Consider the following 22,325-nt stretch of genomic DNA (forward strand, 5'->3'; position numbering starts at 1 on the left):
GGCCATTGGAACCCGTCACCAGCTAAAATTGACAATTCTGATGACAGGTTCTCTTTAATATGGTTTTCCCCATCATACACATTAACAATGTCACTACAAAATATGGTTACTTTTTGACTTATAGACAAACGGGTAAGAGCACATGTTCACTTCTGAAAACAGAAAAATTGGGGTCCCTTGGGGTCTCTGGTGTCCTGCCAATCTGGCCCTCATGAATCAGTAAGTGATGATATAGCAGCGCTGCAGATTTTGTAATGTTGCATAATAAATAATTTTTGTGATTCAGAAAACATTTCCAAAACACGTGTTTGTTGGTCGCCAATCTTCACAGGGCCTGTTCTATGTCAGCTGCAATACCATATACAGCCTATGGACAAGAGTGGCGCTGTTCCTGAACAACTTTTTTTTTAAAGATAATATTGACATAGACGTAAGAAAAGCCACAACATAACACAGGGATTATTCTCCATCACATCACCAAGGCCTCAGTGCAGTTTGCAGTCTCATTTTCTGACCACAGACACACACCCTCCTGCTATCTGTGTGCAGGGCATGCTGCTGTCATAAGGGGCATCTGCCAGAACAAGTGGACCTGATGTGAACCACGACAGACACATTCATGAAGGTTACTCATGTACAGGAACTAGTTAAAACTTTGGCCCCATCAGATATGATTATCTCTGCTATAGATAAGGAGCAGTATGTAGCCAGTGCAGGGGGTTCTCCATGCCCCCCTGTGTGTGTAGTATTGTGTGCCCGCCTGCCTGTGCCCAGTGATTAAATAGCACCAGGTGCAGCTGACAGGGTGTAGTGTCTGAGGTTATAATTGGCTACTAGCTCATACACACTATGCCCCCTCCCCAGCCACCCTGTGTACATGTGGTCAAGGGGTCTATACTATCCCTTGTATGAACTGGACCTCTGCTCACATATGTTACCAGCCTGGGACATTATAGAAAAGTCTCTTTATTGAGTTTTAGCATAAAGAAATAAAGTATCCTATACATTACATATACATAACACATATGCGCATAAAATATTGTATCATATACATTAGATACATATACACATAAAGTATTATGCACACTACATTCATATAAACATAGTACCATACAAGTTACTTACACATAGTATTATATACATTATATACACATAACATAAAGTATATACATTACATACCTGTAATTATGCTATTATATGCCACATACTCATAACATATAGTATAATATACTATATATACACATAACATAGTTTTATATACACGTAACATATAGTATATACAATTCATACCTGTAATCATGCTGTTATATTCTACATATATAGATAGTTTTATATACATTCCATACACATAACACGTTATTACGCACATTACAGTCACATAACATCTAGTATTATATACATTACATACACATAACATATAGTGTTATATACATTACATACGTGTAATCATGCTATTATATTCTACATACTCATAACACATAGTATAATATACATTACATACATAAGCAAACTATTACTATATACACAACATGCACATGTGATTTAGTATCAGATATACTGCATTTACATAGAACAAAGTAGGAAATAAATAAAACACTATATTATTTATATTACATACACACAAGCAGAGTATCATATACACTACACACATACTACAATGCTTTAGAAAACATAAAACATTGTATTATATAAACTACTTACACATATAACTAAGTATCATATGCTTTTTATACATATACACTTACTATTCTATACACTGCTTACACATAGTACTAGATACATTGCATACATATAGAAATACACTACATAGTATTATACACACTACATACATATAAGCATACTACTTTATATACGACATTCACATAGTATCTGATAAAAATAGAATTATTTACACATATTATTATTATTTTATTATATCACATATTAGTTCAGACATAGAACAGTATATGGTAAAGATGTAGCAGTTTTCCAATAAAGACCTAAGAAAACCTGCTCATGTGAATACTCCTTAGACAGCAGGATGCCTTGATGTATTCACATATCTATATCCTCAACCTATACATCAGACAAGAGATACAATATATAGGAAACACAACACTACGATACAAATAGAGCACAACTCCTGCTCTTAGGAGCTTACAATCTAATCCCAGTGCTTATCACATGCACCCTGACCATACACAGTGATGAGGGGAACCCCTGCCCTATTACACATGTAGGGGCATAAGCATGTGCACCCCATAGGGAGCCCTCAGCATCTGTGTGTAGGAGCAGGTCTTACCTCCGTCTCCTCTCAGCTGCCTCCTCCTGCCTTGCCCACAGTCACTAGTGCCCTCCCCTCTCAGTGACACGGACTTTAAATCCCATCTCAGCCTCTCATAGTAGTAGCAACTCTGGAAACATGAATTACACAGAAGACACTGGCAGAAGAAGGGGCACCAGCAGCAGCAGCAGCAGGGCTCTGTAGTCGGGGGCACCCTGCAGCAGATCCTGGCAGCAGCACCTGAGCCCTCTCCTCCCAGCTGTGTCATATCCTAGAAGGATTCCTCTGAATGCCTAGGAGCAGCCTGCCCATGGAAGTTGTCCTGCCCAGTGCAATGCCCACCTCCAGCTGACTGCACCTGGACTGTAAGTTTTTTTGGGTCACATTTGGAGGTCTTCTGATAGACTTTTAACCATGAATATCTCAATAGAGAATGACTCTGCCTTTAATTCTACAAATGACACTGACAGTGCCATTAACCCCTTCCTGCAGCCGCCCTGGCAGATAGCCCTCTGGGCTGTAGCATACTCAGTCATTGTCATTATCTCTGTAGTCGGGAATATTATTGTCATGTGGATCATCTTAGCTCATAAAAGAATGAGGACTGTCACCAACTATTTCTTGGTAAACTTGGCTTTTGCTGAAGCTTCCATGTCGGCTTTCAACACAGTGGTGAACTTCACCTATGCCATCCACAACCACTGGTACTATGGACTGATCTACTGCAAATTCCATAACTTCTTCCCAATATCCGCTGTGTTCACCAGCATTTACTCCATGACCGCCATAGCTCTGGACAGGTGAGACCTAAACTCTATACTCATTATTAGTATAGCAATGTAATCAAGTGTATCATATATATATATATATATATATATATATATATATATATATATATTATATTCAGATCTAGCATAGCTGAATATCTCATATAACTTTTTGGGATTGGTGTGTTTGTGAACATTGTTGACAAGGTTATGATAATGGGGAATGTTAGCAGTCCTATGTAAAGAATATTATAAATGCTATACTACCATTTACACTGAATGACATGTACAGCTGTGCTATATTCTGGCATTATACTGGGTCTGGCATGACTCCCTTGTACACATGCACTCTTGGGATAGAGGAGAAATACACTGTCACACTCTTTTTCCAACAGAACATCTCCCTGAGGACAAACAATCAACCTAATATTTATATCAGCCCCCCTTATTCCACCATCAGGGGTTTCTCATACACATTAGATGGTCAGCAGATCCCATTAAAATTGGTGGCTTTGGCCGACAGAAAATGTATGGACAGCTATAGCCATCCATCCTTCATCTACTTTATTGATTATCTATACATTTATGTATCTATCATCTTGACATCTAAGAATCTCAGATCTATCTATAGATCTATCTATAGATCTAATAGATTTATAGATAATGCTAGATTAGAGACTTACATTTAATCTATCTTTTTTTGGAAATGTAAGTATCTCAGATCTATCTATCCAAAATGTAACCTATCTATCTATCTATCTATCTATCTATCTATCTATCTATCTATGTATCCAATATCTATCTATCTATGTATCCAATATCTATCTATCTATCTATCTATCTATCTATCTATCTATCTATCTAATATCTATCTATCTATCTATCTATCTATCTATCTATCTATGTATCCAATATCTATCTATCTATCTATCTATCTATCTATCTATCTATCTATCTATCTATCTATCTATCTATCTATCTCCTATCTATCTATTTATCATCTATCTATGTATCTATCTATCTATCTATTTATCATCTATCTATGTATCCGATATCTATCTATCTATCCATCCATCCATCCATCCATCCATCCATCCATCTATCTATCTATCTATCTATCTATCTATCTATCTATCTATCTATCTATCTATCTATCTCCTCTCTCTCTCTCGCTTTCTCTCTCTCTCTCTCTCTCTCTCTCTCTCTATCTGTCTATCTATCCCAACTATCTATCTAACATATATCCATCTATCTTTACTTTATCATACATCTATCTATCTATCTATCTCTCTATCATCTATCTATCTATCTATCTATCTATCTATCTATCTCATATCTATCTATCTATCTATCTATCTATCTATCTATCTATCTATCTATCTATCTATCTCATATCTATACTTCTATATTCTTTGCATGGCCAACACATATCTCATACAGGATTGTGAATGTGCCAGATGGAGGGCACAGCAGTTGGCAGGAGATTGTTTGGAAATTCTTGATATGGACCCATGAGAGGTGGGAGAGAAGGGTAAGGGAATTGGGCATAGACAGACATATGCCTCTCAGGCGTGAAGGATTGCATAGGGTTTATATCAGGTAACAAGCTGTCAGTGTGTGGCTGCAGCTGTTGGCTGGCATGTAACATGTGTATCATTATGTGTCCTGTCTTAGAATGTAAAGTTCTATTAATCATGGGGGACATGGACCTGGGTATAGCAAGATATGTCTGTGTCTTTAAGACATTTCTGGCACTTGTCAGATGTACCAGTATTCTGCATGGAAACACCGTGAGCTCTACTGTAAGCTTCACTGCTACTATCACTGTGGTAGGGATCAGTAGGGAATTGGACATTTTGCTGTTTACGACGCTAAAACAGAGAATTCTGCAGGGATTTCCAGCACATTGTAACAAAACCTCTACTCTATCTATTCACAATTCACCGTAGCCCTACTAACAAGTCCATGAAATTCATAGGTATTACCCCCCCTCTCTTAGGGCACCTGCACACCTGGGACTGGGACTTTGTATTAGGTAATTACTCACAATACGATCACATCATCTGTGTGTACGGTGTGGCTGTGACCATTTTAGAGTTCAGAATTTTGTGTAGAATGATATAAATGAGCGTTTGATGTAAATTTGTTAGATTATGTCTACAATGTATGATGTGCACAGCATAACCACATAAAATTTGCTCTTGCTGATGGTTTCCATGTACAATGCCAGGATTTAGCTGTATTCTCAGTATTGTCCTCACTATAGATAGAAAATTGTCAATCTGGTGGATCTTCAAAAAATATGACAAACTTATCTCCCACCTTAAACTGGCTGAGCATGCATGTTCCTTTCAGAGAGAAGAAGAAGACACATGCCTACTTCATCCTTCAAAACTACAACATACTTAGGGGGTCATTTATCTTTTCCCTCCGTTGGTGTTTTTGCACCTTTTTGCTGCACAATGGCTGTTTTGCGCCTATTTTGCGGGTTTTTTTGAATGTTACTACTCAATTCGCCTTGTGTTGTTGCGCCATATTTGCCATTACATTGCGCCTTTTTACAAATATCTGTGCCGGATTTATTATACTATTGCCCCTATATGGATGTAAATAATTGTGCGATAACACGCCAGTCCTGAGCAGGCTTAGGAAAGGCAATGGTATGATTTGCGCAACAAATTGCGACATAGACAAATAAGGTGCAAAAAGTAGACTCACAACAGAAGCAAAAAAAGCACATAGAAGCGGGAAAATAAGATAAATGACCCCCATAATCCTTACCCCCTCCCCCCTCTGATGTCTCCTGTTGGGATTCCTTTAAAACATGGACCATTTTGTCAGGATCTATCATATTTAATCGTCTGTGTTTGGATGATTTTTAACATTCTGGAGAACTGAGAGAGTCGTCCGTTCTCATAATAAGTGGCATTTAATGGGAGTATTAAAGTGATAACGGGCAGGCGAATGGTGTCATCTAATCTGAATGGGAAAAAAATGTGCAAATGTGCAGTATCAGTGAGCGGCACGTCGTAGTGTCTTCTAGTGTGCACAGAAGATAAGACGCGTCTTGTTATGTATCATGTCAGGACGATGATGTAAGATGGATTTTACTGGATCCCTGTCATTGGCTTATTAGAGCTGTAACACGTTATGTAGCGCTGCAGAATACTAATATTCAACCAAAAATACATTATAATATATGTACTGGCTGATATGCTATACACACAGGCATGCATATACTATATAGCCACACCTAATACAATCATTGTACAGTGTATAGCACTATATGATGTATTGTACTTGGCATATGCCACTATACTGTAAACAAAGCTAATGCCAAAATACAGAAAACTCAATAATAATCCAATAATGTTGCTATAAGCAGCAGAAACTACACTCGTAGCTAGCAGAGTGCCCCTGTTACATCTAATAGAGTACTCAAACCCAAATTCTTCACACAGCTGAATAGTTGCAGGATAATAGTTTGACTTTGCACTGCCACCACTAGGTGGAGCTCTATCAACATGTAAATGGTGGGCACTCCCTGAGTTGTGATAGGAGAGGGCGCTGTTGTTTACACACTTAGCAGGGGTCATCCAATCCCAGTTTTTACAAGTACCAAAGTGTAGATGAACTGTTTTGCCTGGGTTTTTGGATTATTTTGTGTTCATCTTGACCATTGGTTTTGGAGATTCACCAGAATAAAATTAAATAAATGATTATGCATTAAAGGAAATCTACTACCAGGAGGAAGGATTGTAAACCAAGCACACTAACATACTGGTGTGTACCCGCTGGCAGGATCTGTTCTTCTTTTAGCTTCTTATGCCCTGGTTTTTAAAAATTATAATTTTTACATTTATGTAAATGAGGCTGAAGGGCTCCGGGTTCCATAGGTGTTAGTGGAGTTTGGAGCCCCACTGGGTTATTTACATTATTTTAAAGCCTTTGTTTCTTAAAAAACAAGGGAATACAAAGCTAAAAGAAGAGTGAATCCTGCCAAAGGAGGCATACACCTGCATGTCTGTGTGCTTGGATATCAACTTTTTTCCCATATTTTCTTACGGGTTCATCTCCCCTACACAACTCCTTACATGGGTTGCCTAGATTGATTTAATTTACACAATTACAAAATTTTGGTTTAAATATAGGGGATTTTATTGATTAGGGTCTCTTGCATTGCACAGAATATATGCTCTGTAATACTTGGTTACCCCTGTAGGGGCAGTGCAGGAAAAATCAACACTTTTTAGCAAGTTTTATCCCAATTTACAGCTGATCAGTGATCGCTTTGTGATCAAGGCAGGGGTCTACCAATCAGAGATTACTCACATATTCCCCCATTACAGTGCATACTGCTGTATTGTGTATATGGATGTAGACAGGTAGCAGGCAGTTCTGTAATGAAATCAGTAAGATCTCCGTATCTTGTATACTCATTGCTGCAATGTATGCACAGACACAGAAGCGCGTCTATATTAACACACAGGACAGGCTGTCTGATACAATATTCTCTGCACTTCTGTTCATCACTTAATCTCTTTAACTAATGAAATTGGTCTTTTTACACGAACCGGTCCCTAGAGGATCGATGGTTTAACCCCTGGACCCAGGGGAGCAGCTATTCAGCCGGGCAACGGAGCAGAAAACAAATCTCTAAAACAGTTTCCTTCATCAATATATAATTATCCTATGTCTCATTTATTAGTGTGGATGTGGGGGATTCCTGTATTTCTGGGGGTGCTGTGTAATAAGGGGGGGTCTCTATGTAGAGCAATGTAAACACATCTGCTCCCTGTTAGCAGGAGATGTATAATGTGTCGCTGCCTAGAAGAGTTGACACAGTTTTTTTTGTCTGTTTGTTCTTCCTAATATTATATGTATAGCAATAGGGTTTATTAATATTTAATTTTCATAAGCAGTCAGCCATAATGAGAGCTGCTTTAACATGCTCCGACTTTATCACTGAAATTACTGTTATGTCAGCGCTACATTGGTGGGGGATCTGTATCCACTGGTGAGAGTGGCTGCAAAATCCAATAGATAGGGGGCAGATGATGTACTCAGGGGCGTAATTTTACGTGCCCCAAGGGCATTCAGTGGCCAACAAGGTTTCTGTTACTCAACAGAATTACTTCTGTTGTCAGTAGCAGAAGGACTAGGAGAATGCACTCATATTCCAGGATTGTAGCTGAATTTGGTGCACTGATGTTGAGATCCCTTTACTGTACACAGTACAGTCCCTTCCCTTTGCTGTAGAAAGTTTTTGTGCAAATATTTTGGCAGTTACTAGGGGGAGATATTATGCTGTGTGCAAAGAAAAGATCTCACAAACCAGTGCACCAGAGAGTATCAAGTCCAGCTACAATCCTGATACACAGTCCTGATACTACTAACAACACGCACAAAGGTATGATTACATAGATCTCCAGCGACAATATGAACACTGGGTGCTGATTTGTGTGGTCAGAGCTGATTACAGATTCTCTTTAAGTGGATTTACAGTAGTTTTAGGCTGGGTAGACATAATATATTACCAAATCTCTATAGAAAAAAACAATGTCTTCTAGCCGTAGAGGGGCAAAGAAAAATCCATAGCATAAATTAGGTTATTTTACACAGTGATTTACAGTGACATGGTTATGGATGGGATTTATGTAAAGCCAATCCACTATAGTGTCACTGTAAATCTCTGCACCCTAGACAGTGAAACGCTGAGTGTGCATTTAGTGCCTATTACCCCCTTCTGTCACCTCCACACCAAAGGGGCATGAAGGTGGGGCACAGCTGGTGGCAGAGTGGCACTGCCTACAATGTGCATCACGGGGTAGAACTGCCCTTCCGCCACAGCAGAGTTTAGGTTTTATCAGGAGATAGAAAGGATTTACCCAGTTTTTTTGTCTGTTATAGCTGTAATTCTGCCTCATTGGCCCCCAAAAAAGAAGTTGCCTGTGAAGTGTGCAGGGGGCATCAGATTCAGGAATTGTCACCTGTTCTTCATGAATCTGGGGCTCCTGCGCTGCTTTAGCACCAGTTTTTTTGGTGCATCTTTAAACAGCTATCGTCAGATCAAGGATTGTAAACCAAGCACACTGACATACTGGTGTGTGTCCCCTCTGGCAGGATCCACTCATCTTTTAGCTTCTTATGCCCTGGTTTTTACAAAAAAAGACTTTTAAAATAATGCAAATAAGCCTTAGGGGCTCCAGGCTCCATAGGAGTTAATGGAGCCTAAAGCCCCTCAGGCTCATTTAGATAATTTTTAAAGCCCTTTTTTCTTAATAACAAGGGCATAAGAAGTTAAAAGAACAAAAGATCCTGCCAGAGGGGGCGCACACCAGTATGTCAGTGTGCTTGGTTTACAATCCTTCATCCTGGTGGTACATTTCCTTTAATAAATCATGAAACGTGCAGCACAATTCTGTCCAATTGCGTCAACAAATGTGGCGCACAATCTGTCTCTGCACTGGAACTCCCCTTTATGTACAGAAATGTGTGTCCCGTCAGGCACAGTGCAGACATGACACAAAACTGGCACAAACAATACATGCACAAGCAGTTTTCACGTTCTTTTCAGTGCAAAGTCGAAAAGAAAACTGGCGCAAACGCTTTAATAACTGTGGGCCAGTGTGTTCTGTAATATATGTTTTGGGCAATTTAAATGCATCTAGTTAAAGGGATCTTATGATGAAAGAGAGTCCAACTGTTGAGTCAGATTGTCAGGACTTGGACCCCTGGTAATCAGCAGAAACCCCCTTTGACTTTGCCTAAAAAGACTGGGATTTCCAGGATCCGCGTCCTGTTTAGTGTCCCAGAAGTCGCATAGAATGGAATGTATTGCAGGATGGAGTTCACTGCTACAAATGTCTTTACTCTGAAAATCCCTTTAATATATAGAAGGATATTTTGGATATCTTATTGTTTTTCTGCCTGATAAATGGCGTTGCTGCTGGAGCGTCTCTTTAAGGCTGAGGCGCCATAACGTTTACAGACGCCCAGTGATCTTACGTGTGCAGCCTTTTGTGATGCAATCTGATCAGTTTGACATGTTAACGTATTTACAGACAGAATTGGATTTTATGCCATTTTTCCAGCGCCATTCAGTTTCCGTTTCCGTCCTGCCTGCATTACCCAAACCTGGACATTTCTGAATGGAGATTCATGTTTTTACCTCGCCTGTTTTTTTGTACCATCAGTCTTTATTTGGCGTAATGGCGCCGCATTGACAGCAGTTTACAGATGAAGTTATCCAGTTTTTTTCTAGTTTAATTGCGAGATGTGACTAATTACAATGTTGTCTGTGAAAACGTGCAGGGAATTATGTCTTCAATTCAATCTTTTTCGCACATGGCAGTGTGTTGTGGGCAGGAGGAATATGTTAGAATACATTCCTGAATAGGAGAGAACAAATACCATCTGTATCTTATTAGAAAACAAAAAACGTAAAAGAAGAGGCGATGAAGTAGACGTATTGGGCAGCATGCGATCATCTGTCAATGCAAGCTCTTGGCATGTAATGCAGGTTTACTAATAGTGTCCAAAAGTTAGAGAGAAAAGTTAGAGTTGTGCCAAGTTTGATTGTAATCTTTTACCTGCAGGCTTGGAAATTAAAATCTGATTCGTGAGGGTTCGACTGCTGGGACCCACATAATGAGGAGAACAGGAATCCTATTATCAGGTATCGATGGAGCAGCACATTGAGCAAGTGACCTGTTGATCTATTCAGTTCTATCGGGGAGATGGAAATTGCTGAGCACGGCACTCAGGTGTCTCTGGAACCCCCATTTACTATGTATGAGAGTGTCAGAAGTAACTGAAGGGTGTGCTCTGCAATTTCGGACACACCCATGGTATTGAATGAAGAAACCACTTGAACAGCACTGTCCAGACTTGTGACCTCCAACTGGGGATAACAATCAAACTTGGTACAACTTCCCACCAACTTTCCCAATAAACCACATTCCCTTATGATTGGCCAGTGCGCACCCAACACATCTACCAATTAAAAATACAGACTGGGTTACTAACCACCTTAAAGGCTACGTGATGTGAGCGCCATTCTAGTTTTTTCATTGGTGGTCCCCATCTTCAAAATACATACCCTTCATGTAAAGGTTATAAAAGTGTTTAATACACACATACACTGGCTCATTTACTTACCTGGTCCTGTCGCGATCCTGCGGCGCATTGACCGACGTGGATTCGGGTTCTGCCGGGATTCACTAAGGTTGTGCGCCCGAAATCCAGTAGGTGTCGCTGCTGCGCCGAGGTCCGCCGGAGTTCACCTTCTTCTCCCTGGTGCATGTAAGTGCTTGATCTTGCAACACATGATTTCTCACGAGTGAAAGCCGCCGCGATTGCACCAAAATCCGATCGCTTGTGCCAAAATGCCAGTGGAATTCGGCGCAAAACGGAAAAATTCTGGGAAACTGGACCTAAGTGTGGCCACGGAGCCTTTAGTAAATGAGCCCCACAGTGTCCCACAAGGAATCTTAGAGCTTTCTTTTGGAACATATGACTCCAGAATTTTGGCGCATTTAGCTAATTGAGTCTCATCAGTTAAATACGTGTAACAAGTGGCCAATGTTTAAGCATCTTTCTACTGTCACCAAATGTGAAAACTGTCCAATGCCTTTCTCTAGTTTACACAACACACATGAAGGAAACTAAAATCCTTCGTACGAGCTCATAATTGAACCTCAACCAAAGTATGTGTGAACTGACCCCCCAAAAAAGAAGAGACCTTGCAAACACCAAGAAGAACTATAAAACCTCGAGGGAAGCTCCACAACCTCCAGGCTATTGCATCTTGAAATTTCCCAAAAGCCAAGGATTAGTTAATATTGGGAGTTTTCAGAGTTAGTGATCCCCACCAAACCACCCTCCCTACCAAGTCATACTTTATATCTGTCATCCATGCTTCTGGATGCCCCTATAAATTTGTTGACTTTCACCAGAATCATATCAAGTGTTTCTATTTTGCTTCATATAGCTTTCATTGGCTTCTTCCTTTTGTGGTGCGATGAGGGTTATCTGTGTAGGGACATGTCCGTGTCACTTAATCACTGAGTCGTTCTGCAGCGCAGTGGATGGAAACCCTAAGGCACTTACCATTTTGATTTTCTTGTTACAGCCTCAACAATCAGACTCAATTGTAGATTTCTATTTCAGTGGCACATGACTCCTTGTTAAAAGTTTGTTGAAGTCTATACTGTTCATGTTGCTCAGTGTCCTAAGATAAACTGAAAGGATAACTACGTTTCTGGGATAAAAGTGAACGGCTGAGCTGGAAACTCAATGCAAGCTGTACAGAAGCATAAAAGAAATATATGGCAGAGCGGACTTTGTCAGTGCAGTAGAGGTGAATTTGTCTATAGAGGCAGTTGCCGCCTCAACATCTACGACCAGGATGAAGGATTGTAAACCAAGTACACTGACATACTGGTGTGTGCCCCCCTGGCAGGATCCGCTCTTCTTTTAGCTTCTTATGCCCTTGTGTTTACTTAAAAAAAGGCTATAGAAATTATGCGAATGACTATTATGATGTACTCCATTAACATCTATGGAACCCGGAGACCCTCAGGCTCATTTGCATCATTTTCAAAGCCAGTTTCTGTAAAATTAAGGACATAAGAAACTAAAAGAAGAATGGATCCTGCAAGAAGGGGCACACTCCAGTAAATAAGTGTGCTTAGTTATAATCCTTGATCCTGACGGTAGATTTCCTTTAAACCTGTTATCAGAAATTGTCCTAATAAACACTACCAGTATGTTGACAAGCAGTTGAAAAGCTTCTATATCATGTTTCTTTCATGACCCAGCTTGGTGGCATCATCTAGAAAATCAACTTTGAAGTCAGTTGTATAAGGTCAGGGAGGCGGAGATTTTAACTTTGAAGCCAAGCTCTCTCTGCCTCTGGGCACCTCCTCCCCTGTGATTGACATCATGCGCTGGATCTGATCAATGATGTCCCTGGACATAGGACCATCAATTACAGTGAATGGGGCATTTTAAAGCAGGGAAAGTTTAACTTCAGTGTTAAACTCTCCGCCTCCTTGACTTCATAAAACCAATTTACATCTCACTTCACAGTTGATTTTCTGGATGATGCCACCACACCAGACCATGAAAGAAACATCATCTAGAAGCTGTTCAGCTGCTTGTCAACATACTGCTAGTGGTTTACTAGGCTAATTTCTGATGATAGGTTCCCTTTAAAGTCACGTAACTTACAGACTGCCCCTCGTTACAGACCTCTCCGCCCACTGTGACCTCTGGTGAAGCTTTCCGGAGGCTTTACTTTAGTCCCAGACTCTAATGGTCAACTGTAAGATGTAATGAACTTTTATTAATAATCCTTGTTCCCATGACAGCAGGAAATTTTTAAATCCAATTATCAGCTACATACTTTACTACTACGTACTATAGCTACAATTATAAAACATACAGTTCTAACTTACATACAAATTCAACATAAAACCTATCCTGTACATAATGACTGACTGTATATGGCTTCTATTATAAACAATGTTTCTGTCTCATATATTCCATTTATAAATCACTAATGAAGATGCATAAACTAAATAGTTTAGTCACAAATTGCCTCTATATATCATGTATGTAACTTCCTATCCATCAGGAACTTTGCTGTGCTCTGAGCTCTCTGCACTGCTTTGCGAACCTGACCTCTGCTCTAGGTAACTGCTGTAGGCCAGACCGGGGCAGGAGTGTTGAAAAAAAGAAGCCTTCACTCTTCTCTGGCTCATCGTTCCCCCACCCTGTCGCGATCCCTGAGGTGCGTTGTCCGATGAGGATGAAGTCTTCCGCGATTCAACAAGATCGTGCGCCCGAGATCCTGCATGTGTCGTTTCCCCGCTCAGGTCCACCGGAGTTCACCTTCTTCTTCCCGGTGCATGTAAGTGGTTGCCTTGCGACACAATTTGAATTTTAAATCGCGCACTTACTCCGAATCAGTAGGGTTGCCCGACGGCCACTCCCCTAATTTGTGTCGCATGAAATCCGATCGTGTGCGCCAAATTAAAAATAGTCGGGAAATCCATTGGAAATGCGGTCCGCGGACCCTTAGTAAATGTACCCCAGAATGTCCAAAACGTGTCCTCGGGGCCACTCGGTACTTCTGACCAGTTTCAGGTACTGAGCCTGGCCCCCAAGGGGTTTTTTGGAGTTCCACAGAAGTAAGAAGTCTTAGGCTAAATTCACACTGCCGTGAGCCCGCAGTACTGTAGCACGGTGGGCACACAGCGGCGCGGGGAGAGGAGGAGGAGGTGAGTGCAGCTCACCCCCGCCCCTCTCCATAGAAAGTAATGGCACACGGCGCCGTAATACGGGGAAAGATAGGACATGTCCTATCTTTCCCCGGGCTACGGAGCGGTACGGTGCCGCACGTGTGCTGCATCGTACCGCTCCCGTACAGGGCCGTGAGCCCATAGAAGTGTATGGGGGACGTATATCGGCCGCATATACGTCGGCCGTATATACGTCCCCCATACTGTAGTGTGAATGTAGCCTTAGAGTCATGCAGTAGTGTTCCTTTGGGAAAAATGGAATGAAGATTAGCTGTTGAAAAAAAGCTGTGTCTCTAGCGCCACCTACTGTAAGGTATTTAGTCTTTGAGTCAATATCCGACCCTTTAACAGGCCTTGAAACATGCCTTTACGTCTTTCTATCATCTATCCGTCTATCTGTTTCTGCAGTCACCCTCATCCTTTGCCATTGCCTATTACTGAACAGTGTACGATAGTTGTAATGGCAGAAATTAAGCTGTTTCTAGCAGAGCAGCTATAAAATCCCTCCCCATTAGCGGTGTGTGTGCAGAATACATAGCGTGTTATTACACCGTGTAGATTATATGTTAGTGCAGACATTACTCTATAACTCGTCAATTCCCAGCACCAACAGCAGCACCTGGAAAATGTCCTCTCTCCTCCGCTGTGTTATTATGAAAGCAGAGTGAGGTTATTATTATTTTCTATCGCTCAGGAGCAGCACGGAACCGGCAGAGTAATATATACTGAAAGTTAAGTGTGCACCCAGTGGGGGTGAAAGCGCACTGTCTGCTGCTGCCGAAAACCCGCAGTACACAAACCAAGATTGTATCTGTGCCTTTACCATCTGTTGTTCTGTAGCAATTCTACTGCTGAGAAACCAACAGGAGACTGTTTGGGGAATAATATTTTAGAGACAAAGTTTTACTAGAAAATGTTTTAGTACAAATTGTGCATTAAGTCGTCCCTGCAAATATTGACTTTTGAAAGCGGGCGATAAAAAAAAAAAACAAGCCTTCACTTCTCATTTATATGTCAATGTGACGGCAGATAGATGTGTTGGTCCAAGCAAAGTCAAGTGTTCCTGTATTCTCTTAATTTAGCTGAGCGGAGTACCGGCTATCTCCGGCATGTGTGACCAATCATTGAGGTCCCTTGTTCTTAAGATTAGTTGGACTTAGCTAATCAAGAATTTATAGCCTCACTTTTTTCATAGGGGGGCAAGTTTAAATAATTAGAATACTACTTTAAGGGGCTTATCGGAGGATGACATTATTATTTTTTTTGCTTTATTACATTCCCTGTTGTTACATACATTAACATTCTTCTAAATCTTGAACAACTTTATGAATAACAAATGTGTCGTACAAACCTCTTGCAATTAAAATTTGGTTTATGATTTGATTTGATTTAGTGTTATGCTGTACTGTGTCATCAAACACTTTTCACCGGGGGCAAATCCTGAGGGCATTGTCTAAGGCCCCTTATACACTAGCGAGTGTGATGCATCCAACGTGTGCAACGTTTCCTGGCTGGAATGTCCGGCATGAATACTGCGCAACCGGAACTGAACTAAGAATGTCAGTTCCGTTCCGATTGTCAGCCGGACGTTCCAGCCAGCACACCCTGATAATATGATGAGAGTTGGAAGCATCACACTTGCTAGTGTGTAAGGGGTCTAAATGTTTCCGTATTTTTTATTCTTTATTCCATTTACAGGGATCTGGAATTCACTGCAGAGAAACCACCAGCTCACTACCTGTTGTAGTAGTCTATGTACAGTTCACATGGGAGGGTCAGCACCAGAGGGAGAGGCCGGGGTCAGTGCAGGCAGAGTTTGTGGTAGTGGAGTATTCCAGGTAGCAGTCAGGGCAAGTGCAGACAGTCACTATGGTAATCAAACAGAGGTCAAGACAAATGGAAATATCGCAAGGAATTCGTCCAGAACTCCAGATGAGTTATTTTATTTAATAACTTATAACTAATGTTATTTTCTAACATTTTATTTAGACATGTTTAAAGACTAGATGCACAACTATTGGGGGGGGGGGGGGGAGACGTACCTACTTTTTTGAGATAACTTGAGTAGATCGTAATCCTGGTTGGCGAAACGAGTGTATTGATAACGAGGGGATAAAGGGCATAATAAGGTGCAGAAGCACGAACAGCAATATCTACATTAAAACGTGAAACACGGGTCAAGACAGGTGAAGCCGAGTTGGATAATACAAGCAGATGTCAACAGAGTAACATGGACAAAGTTATGTGAAACAACTTTGCTCAAGCTCCTAAGGTATCTCAATGCTCAGGCACCTCTGAAGCCTGGCACACCCTACACATAATGGGGGTCATTTACTAAGGGCCCGATTCACGTTTTCCCGACGTGTTACCCGAATATTTCCGATTTGTTCCGATTCTCCCTGAATTGCCCCGGGATTTGGCGCACGTGATCGGATTTTGGCGCATTTTGGCGCTGGCATGCACGCAACGGAAATCGGGGGGGCGTGGCCGAACGAAAACCCGACGGATTCGGGAAAAAACGCCGCATTTAAAAAAAAAATCTGTCGCGGAGCTTGCACTTACCTTCACTCAGCCTGGCTCGGTGAACCCCAGAGCATTCCGATGCTTTTCAGCGCAGCAGCGCCACCTGGTGGACGACGGAGGAACTACCTTAATAAATCGCGGCCGGACCCGAATCCACCGCAGCGAACACGCCGCTGGATTGCGAATGGACCGGGTAAGTAAATCTGCCCCAATGTGTAACAGTGAGATTGGCTATGTATTATATCACACTTTGAGACTTGCTCAAGAGTCATTGAGGGAAAGGGAGATTTCACAACAATTTGGCACAGATTTCCATGAGTTTGTCTTCCTCTGACATTTGTAGGATCTTGATTGGTCATCAAAGGACCTCTTATGACAGGTCTAATTAGCAACATCCCCTTTACATTGTTAGTAAAACAAAAGTGGTAATGTTTTTATTTTTTTCTTGGCTATTTTGCTGAGATCAGACAGTAGAGGAGCTAAGTGCTGACTATTTCCACTTCCCTTAAGCTGCAGTGTACTTTTGTCTTAGTGGCTCTACAAACGCAAGACGTTCATTACAGAGGATTTCAGCTAATAAATCACATGTTTAATCAGTCTCCGCTCGTACAACTTCATTGAAAAAATAAACTGGCTACTGACAAAAGCCATCCTGTCTGTGAAGAATTTTTATAGTCTGCTGAATATAAGTGCGGCTCTTCCCTGGTAATTCTGTGTAAGCAGAGCGCACGAGGCAATGAGGGAGATAAAAGCCTCTTGTCCACCCAAGCCTGGCTTTCAATGGATTCATAGCTGCCAATTTTCGGAAATAATGCCATACTTTTGCATAACAATGTCAGGACCTGGATTGGTTAATATGAGGGACTAAAGTGTTGCGGGTCCTCTTTTGACTTCTGCACATAATGGGCTTTTTGTGATGGGTGGCGTGACTTTCTAGAAAGTTTTAAAGATATTAAGCGTACAAGATTCATACAGCTATGTAAAATTTCAGAACACTTTGCTAATCTGGCAGGGGCATCCATGCCAAGTCAATGACCTGGCAACTCCTTTAGTGTGTGTGGGGGGGGGGGGGATTCTAGGTTTTCATTTACATAAATGAGATTGTTGGGTGGGAGAACACCCGGCTACTCATTAGATAGCACCTTCACTTGGGGTGCTGCTACATTCCAGGTAGAGCTAGAGGCTAACAATGTTTTATATTGTATGTTATATATGTAGCAGTAGTGGGGGATTACAGTGAGCTACCCATTTAAATGTCGTGGTTCTGATTGGTCCCGTGACACTCTGAGCTGGGCCAGAACTAACAGCAGCTCCAGCAACTTGTGCCTAATCCGTGGCCTCAGAGGTCGCCTTGATGTGAAACAAAGGACATCTCAGGGATCCTTAGTTGTTTGTTTGTTTCACTGTCTTATACCAGCCCCAAGCCCCTAGAGAATTATAACAAATTTTTGGAAAACTACTTTACATTAAAGAGAACCATGGCTGCACCAAACCTGCCCCCCACTACACAACCGTGGAGGTGTATGCTCTGTCCTCTGTGTCAGCTGATCAGTGGAGGGACTGATGTCATACCCCCACTGATATATGAATGGTTTATTCTATGGATGGGTTACAAAAAAAATCATGGCCCGATAAACCCCTCAAAAAGGGTTGTTCCAGTCAGTTTGCCAAAATGTTTATTCTTTTCCAGAATCATGGTCTACATTTGTTGAACCCTATGCTGTGGGATCCCTCACAGGCTTTAAGCTATACATTAGGGTTGGAGGGGACTGGGATAGTTTTGAGTTGGTTGGGACCCAGTGGCTATGTTAACCCCCCTGATTAAAGGTAGGTAGTTGTAGATATTTTGTGTAGATATCTCTTGGCTTGGTAGCTCTAAGAAACACAGCTCTGGATGTAAGTTCCCTATGTTCTGGTTGCAAGAACGAAAAGTACAATGCACACATTAATGCAATTTTTAAAAAACCTGTCCCCGGACTTCCATGACAATTTTGATCCATATCATCCAATTGTCCAACTTATAATCTCGGACTACGTTGGCTCTTCCCTTGATGTGCCATCCTAACAGAATCAAGAATTTTGATTTTGTGAACTATAAAACATAGTTGTGCTGTGATTTCTGAGTGGGCAGAAACCACTTTTACTCTGATTGCTCGCTGCTAGCGCCATGCGTTATTGATGCGCCAAAGTACGCGTGGATAGATAGAAATCCATCCAGAGAGGATTTCACCACACAGGATATTCCTGAATATTTCATGTGGTTTGCAGATGTTACATCTCATTTACTCCGGAACTGTCCAAAACCAATTACCTATCCTATCTGAGAGTGTGCAGATTGTACATGGCTGTGATGTATGATGAGGGGTATGACAGTAATGGGCATCAGGCTTCCAACGCTGTTGTTGTAAAAATTTCAGTAATGGCTTAGTTAATCAAAATATTTTTTCCCATTTTTTTTGGTGCTGCATATAATATGTGGATAGAAAGTGCATAGTTCATGCAGGAGGCGCCCGAGATAAATATGTATTCTCCCATGAGGTGCTAATTGGCTTCTGTGGCTGTAATCAGTTTGGAATTGGGAATGGAAGTGCTTAGAGAATAAAGGCAGCCGCTTGCGCGAGACAAAGCGCCTGATTAGCCCACATTTGGCAGGTATGTCGCCATTCACAGCTGTGCACATTATACAGGAGCGCAATAGGATTATCTGCCTCCCTTATAAGTCCCCAGCCCTCTGTGACTTGATGTATACTGGTACAATGCTTACAAAAGTGTTAACACATACATCACCGTGCAGCCAAACACCGAGAAGAGAGTAATGCCAATGTGCAAATCTATTTGTCGATTCGATATGAATCTGCCAATATTTGCGCCACTGAATAAAACTTTTTCTCATTTGCTTTGGACGAACGTCATTCATCCAGTTGTCCAGGAAATTGAAATACCATTATAACCCCCTAACACTGATTCATTCATTTATCATTAGGTTAAGAGTTAGTTTTGTGCTTCAAAGGAATAGACATGGTTATATCATCTCATATTACTATGCAGAATTGTGCACCAAAAGATTAAAATATCATGGAATAGTCATGGAATGAGGTCCTCAAAGCGACGTAGACTTACAGAAGACCCCTAGTTATAGACAGACTCCTCTGCCCACTGTGACCTCTGGTAAAGCTCTCTGGATGCTTTCCTTTAGTCCCAGACTGCAATGATCAGATGAAAGATGTCTGTAATGAAGTTTTGAAAATCCATTCATCACTGGGACAAAAAAAATTCCAACTTGCATACAAATTCAACTTAAGAACAAACCCAAAGAGCTGTAGTCTGGTATGTAAACACTGTTTCATTTTCCAGCAGTTTTCCCCTGTCTATGCTCAGCCTGTGAATTTGCCGTTATCTCTATGCTGGTGGGTGGATTATCGATTATGCTATGGGACAGTAAGAGGAAAAATAACTCTGATAAGATGTAGTACACAGTTTTTTACATTCACTTTGTGACTATTTTATTTTGAGAGTTTATTGTTCTCTACAGTGTCGGACTGGCCCACCTGAGTACCAGAGGATCCTCTGGTAGGCCCAGGCTCAACCCAATACTGAACCCCAGAGGTCCATCAGAAAACACAGTTTGAAGGCTGCTAGAGTATATTTCCTGGGGATAATGAAGAGTGGGCCCCCAGATTGATTTTCTCTGGTGGGCTTAAGGAGACCCAGTCTGACACTGGTTCCCTACTTACAGATGTGTCCACACCGCTGACTCCAAGCCATTTTAATACAAGATGCAGCATATTCCAACCAAACCTATTGTTTTGTGACACTATATCATCAAACAATATTGTTATAAAAAGCTGATCATCTCATGATACACATATGTGGACACATCTCCCCACCGTGTTCCATTCATATTACTGTGTTTGCTTATGTGGCAGAAGGGCCTGTCGATGTCCTCTGATATTAGGGCTCAGATGTATGTTCTGCCTTTCCACATTCTATAGATATGTGCATTATACCACTGCTATGTCTTCCTTATAGGACAGCAAAACTCTGCTTTATCTTCTCCTTACGTCTTCAGGTTGTTAAACTTGATCTCGTTCTGCTCTGAAAGCTGTCAAACAACAAAGCATCCTAACTACCGGTACATTACTACGCCGCCTGCTGATGTTCTGTATCGATCCCCTTCTACACAGAAAACTATTGTTATGTTGGCTGCTAAGATGCAGTTGTTTTACACTACGCTCTGATGTAACCTGGTGGACAAGTAAAACAGTAAATTAACATAGATTAGTAAAAAAATAAATAAATATTAGTATGGTATGACCTTTGCCACTTCCCACTACACAATCCACTGGATGCACGTATACGAATCCCAGTAAGTGCCTATGTTCTGTCTTTGGGTGCGTATTCGGGTAACTTCAACCATTTGGTGCCTGGCACTTGTATATCATGTCACATGAAATTGTATTTTCTGGACTTATTTTTAGTCTCTGGTAAAGTCGTTGGAGTCACCAGAAATGGTTCTTGGACCATTTCCATAAACTTGTTCTATCCCAATGGACAACAGTAGAAGAAAAACTAATTTGAAGGCTACTTGGTCTATTTCTTAGAGTATGATCTAGGTAGACCCTAAAATAATTTATCTAGTGGGCCAAAGGAACCTCAGTCCGGCACTGACCACCAATATATGAGCCTTAAAGGAAACCTACCATTTGATTTGATGCATTATGAAACAAACATACCTTAAGAATGCTGTAGGTGCACTGATGCAGGATCATATCTTGGTTAATTCATGTGCTGAGTGGTTTTGATGAAAAAACAATTATAACATTCAAGACCTTATGAAAGCTGGGTCAGACTTGCTACCAAGACAAAAACATTAGACACAAGCAAACCCACTACTGAACAAATGCAGACATACCCTAAGTCTTTATAGTTTGATTCCCTTTCTACTTTTATCTAAAAAAAACCCTCATTAAAAAAACTATATTGTATGTGAATTTCACTTTTAAAGAAGTTGCCCTATAAGAAAGAAAAGGTTTTTTGCTTGTCCGTGTACTGGCTGTGTCTCATAATCCTGCCCCACTCTCATAAATATAATTTAGCTTTTCATTTCATTTAATCGCCTTCTTAGACCCATGAAAGGATTTGTAATCTTTATTTTGACGCTGAACATCCATTGCCGTAGCCTTCGGAGGATTCTAATTTTATCCAGCCTGTGTCTGCAGCCAGGCAAGGATGTAGTCGTCCCATCTTAATGTATCACAATGGAGTTGCTTCATTTGCTAGATTTTTATTAATAAAGAAAAACAAAGATTGATGAATGGGAAGCATTACACAGCGGCCTGAGGTTGTAACGTGGCACCAGCTGGCACCAGGTTAGAGACTTTCTATGTGTGAACAGACAGATTGTTCATTTCTCTCAGGTAGAGATGTAATTGCAGTATTGTGTTTAGGCAATATTGAATGAAACTG

The 22,325-nt window shown here is 41.0% G+C and overlaps 1 protein-coding gene across 3 annotated transcripts in view; it reads left to right on the forward strand.

Annotated features, from left to right (window-relative positions):
* Nucleotides 1–2,334: 2,334 nt before the first annotated feature.
* LOC140127768 (substance-P receptor) overlaps nucleotides 2,335–22,325 on the forward strand; it is a 140,110-nt gene continuing 120,119 nt past the window's right edge. Inside the window, exon 1 of one of the 3 annotated variants that reach the window (XM_072148838.1) lies at nucleotides 2,335–3,063. In XM_072148838.1, the coding sequence (XP_072004939.1) occupies nucleotides 2,678–3,063 (386 nt within the window). In that variant the 5' untranslated portion in view covers nucleotides 2,335–2,677. The remainder of the gene's footprint in view (nucleotides 3,064–22,325) is intronic. The other 2 variants (XM_072148837.1, XM_072148836.1) reach the window with 2 other exon arrangements.

The sequence above is a fragment of the Engystomops pustulosus genome, chromosome 4 (assembly GCF_040894005.1).
Source record: "Engystomops pustulosus chromosome 4, aEngPut4.maternal, whole genome shotgun sequence".
NCBI classification, from domain to species: domain Eukaryota; kingdom Metazoa; phylum Chordata; class Amphibia; order Anura; family Leptodactylidae; genus Engystomops; species Engystomops pustulosus.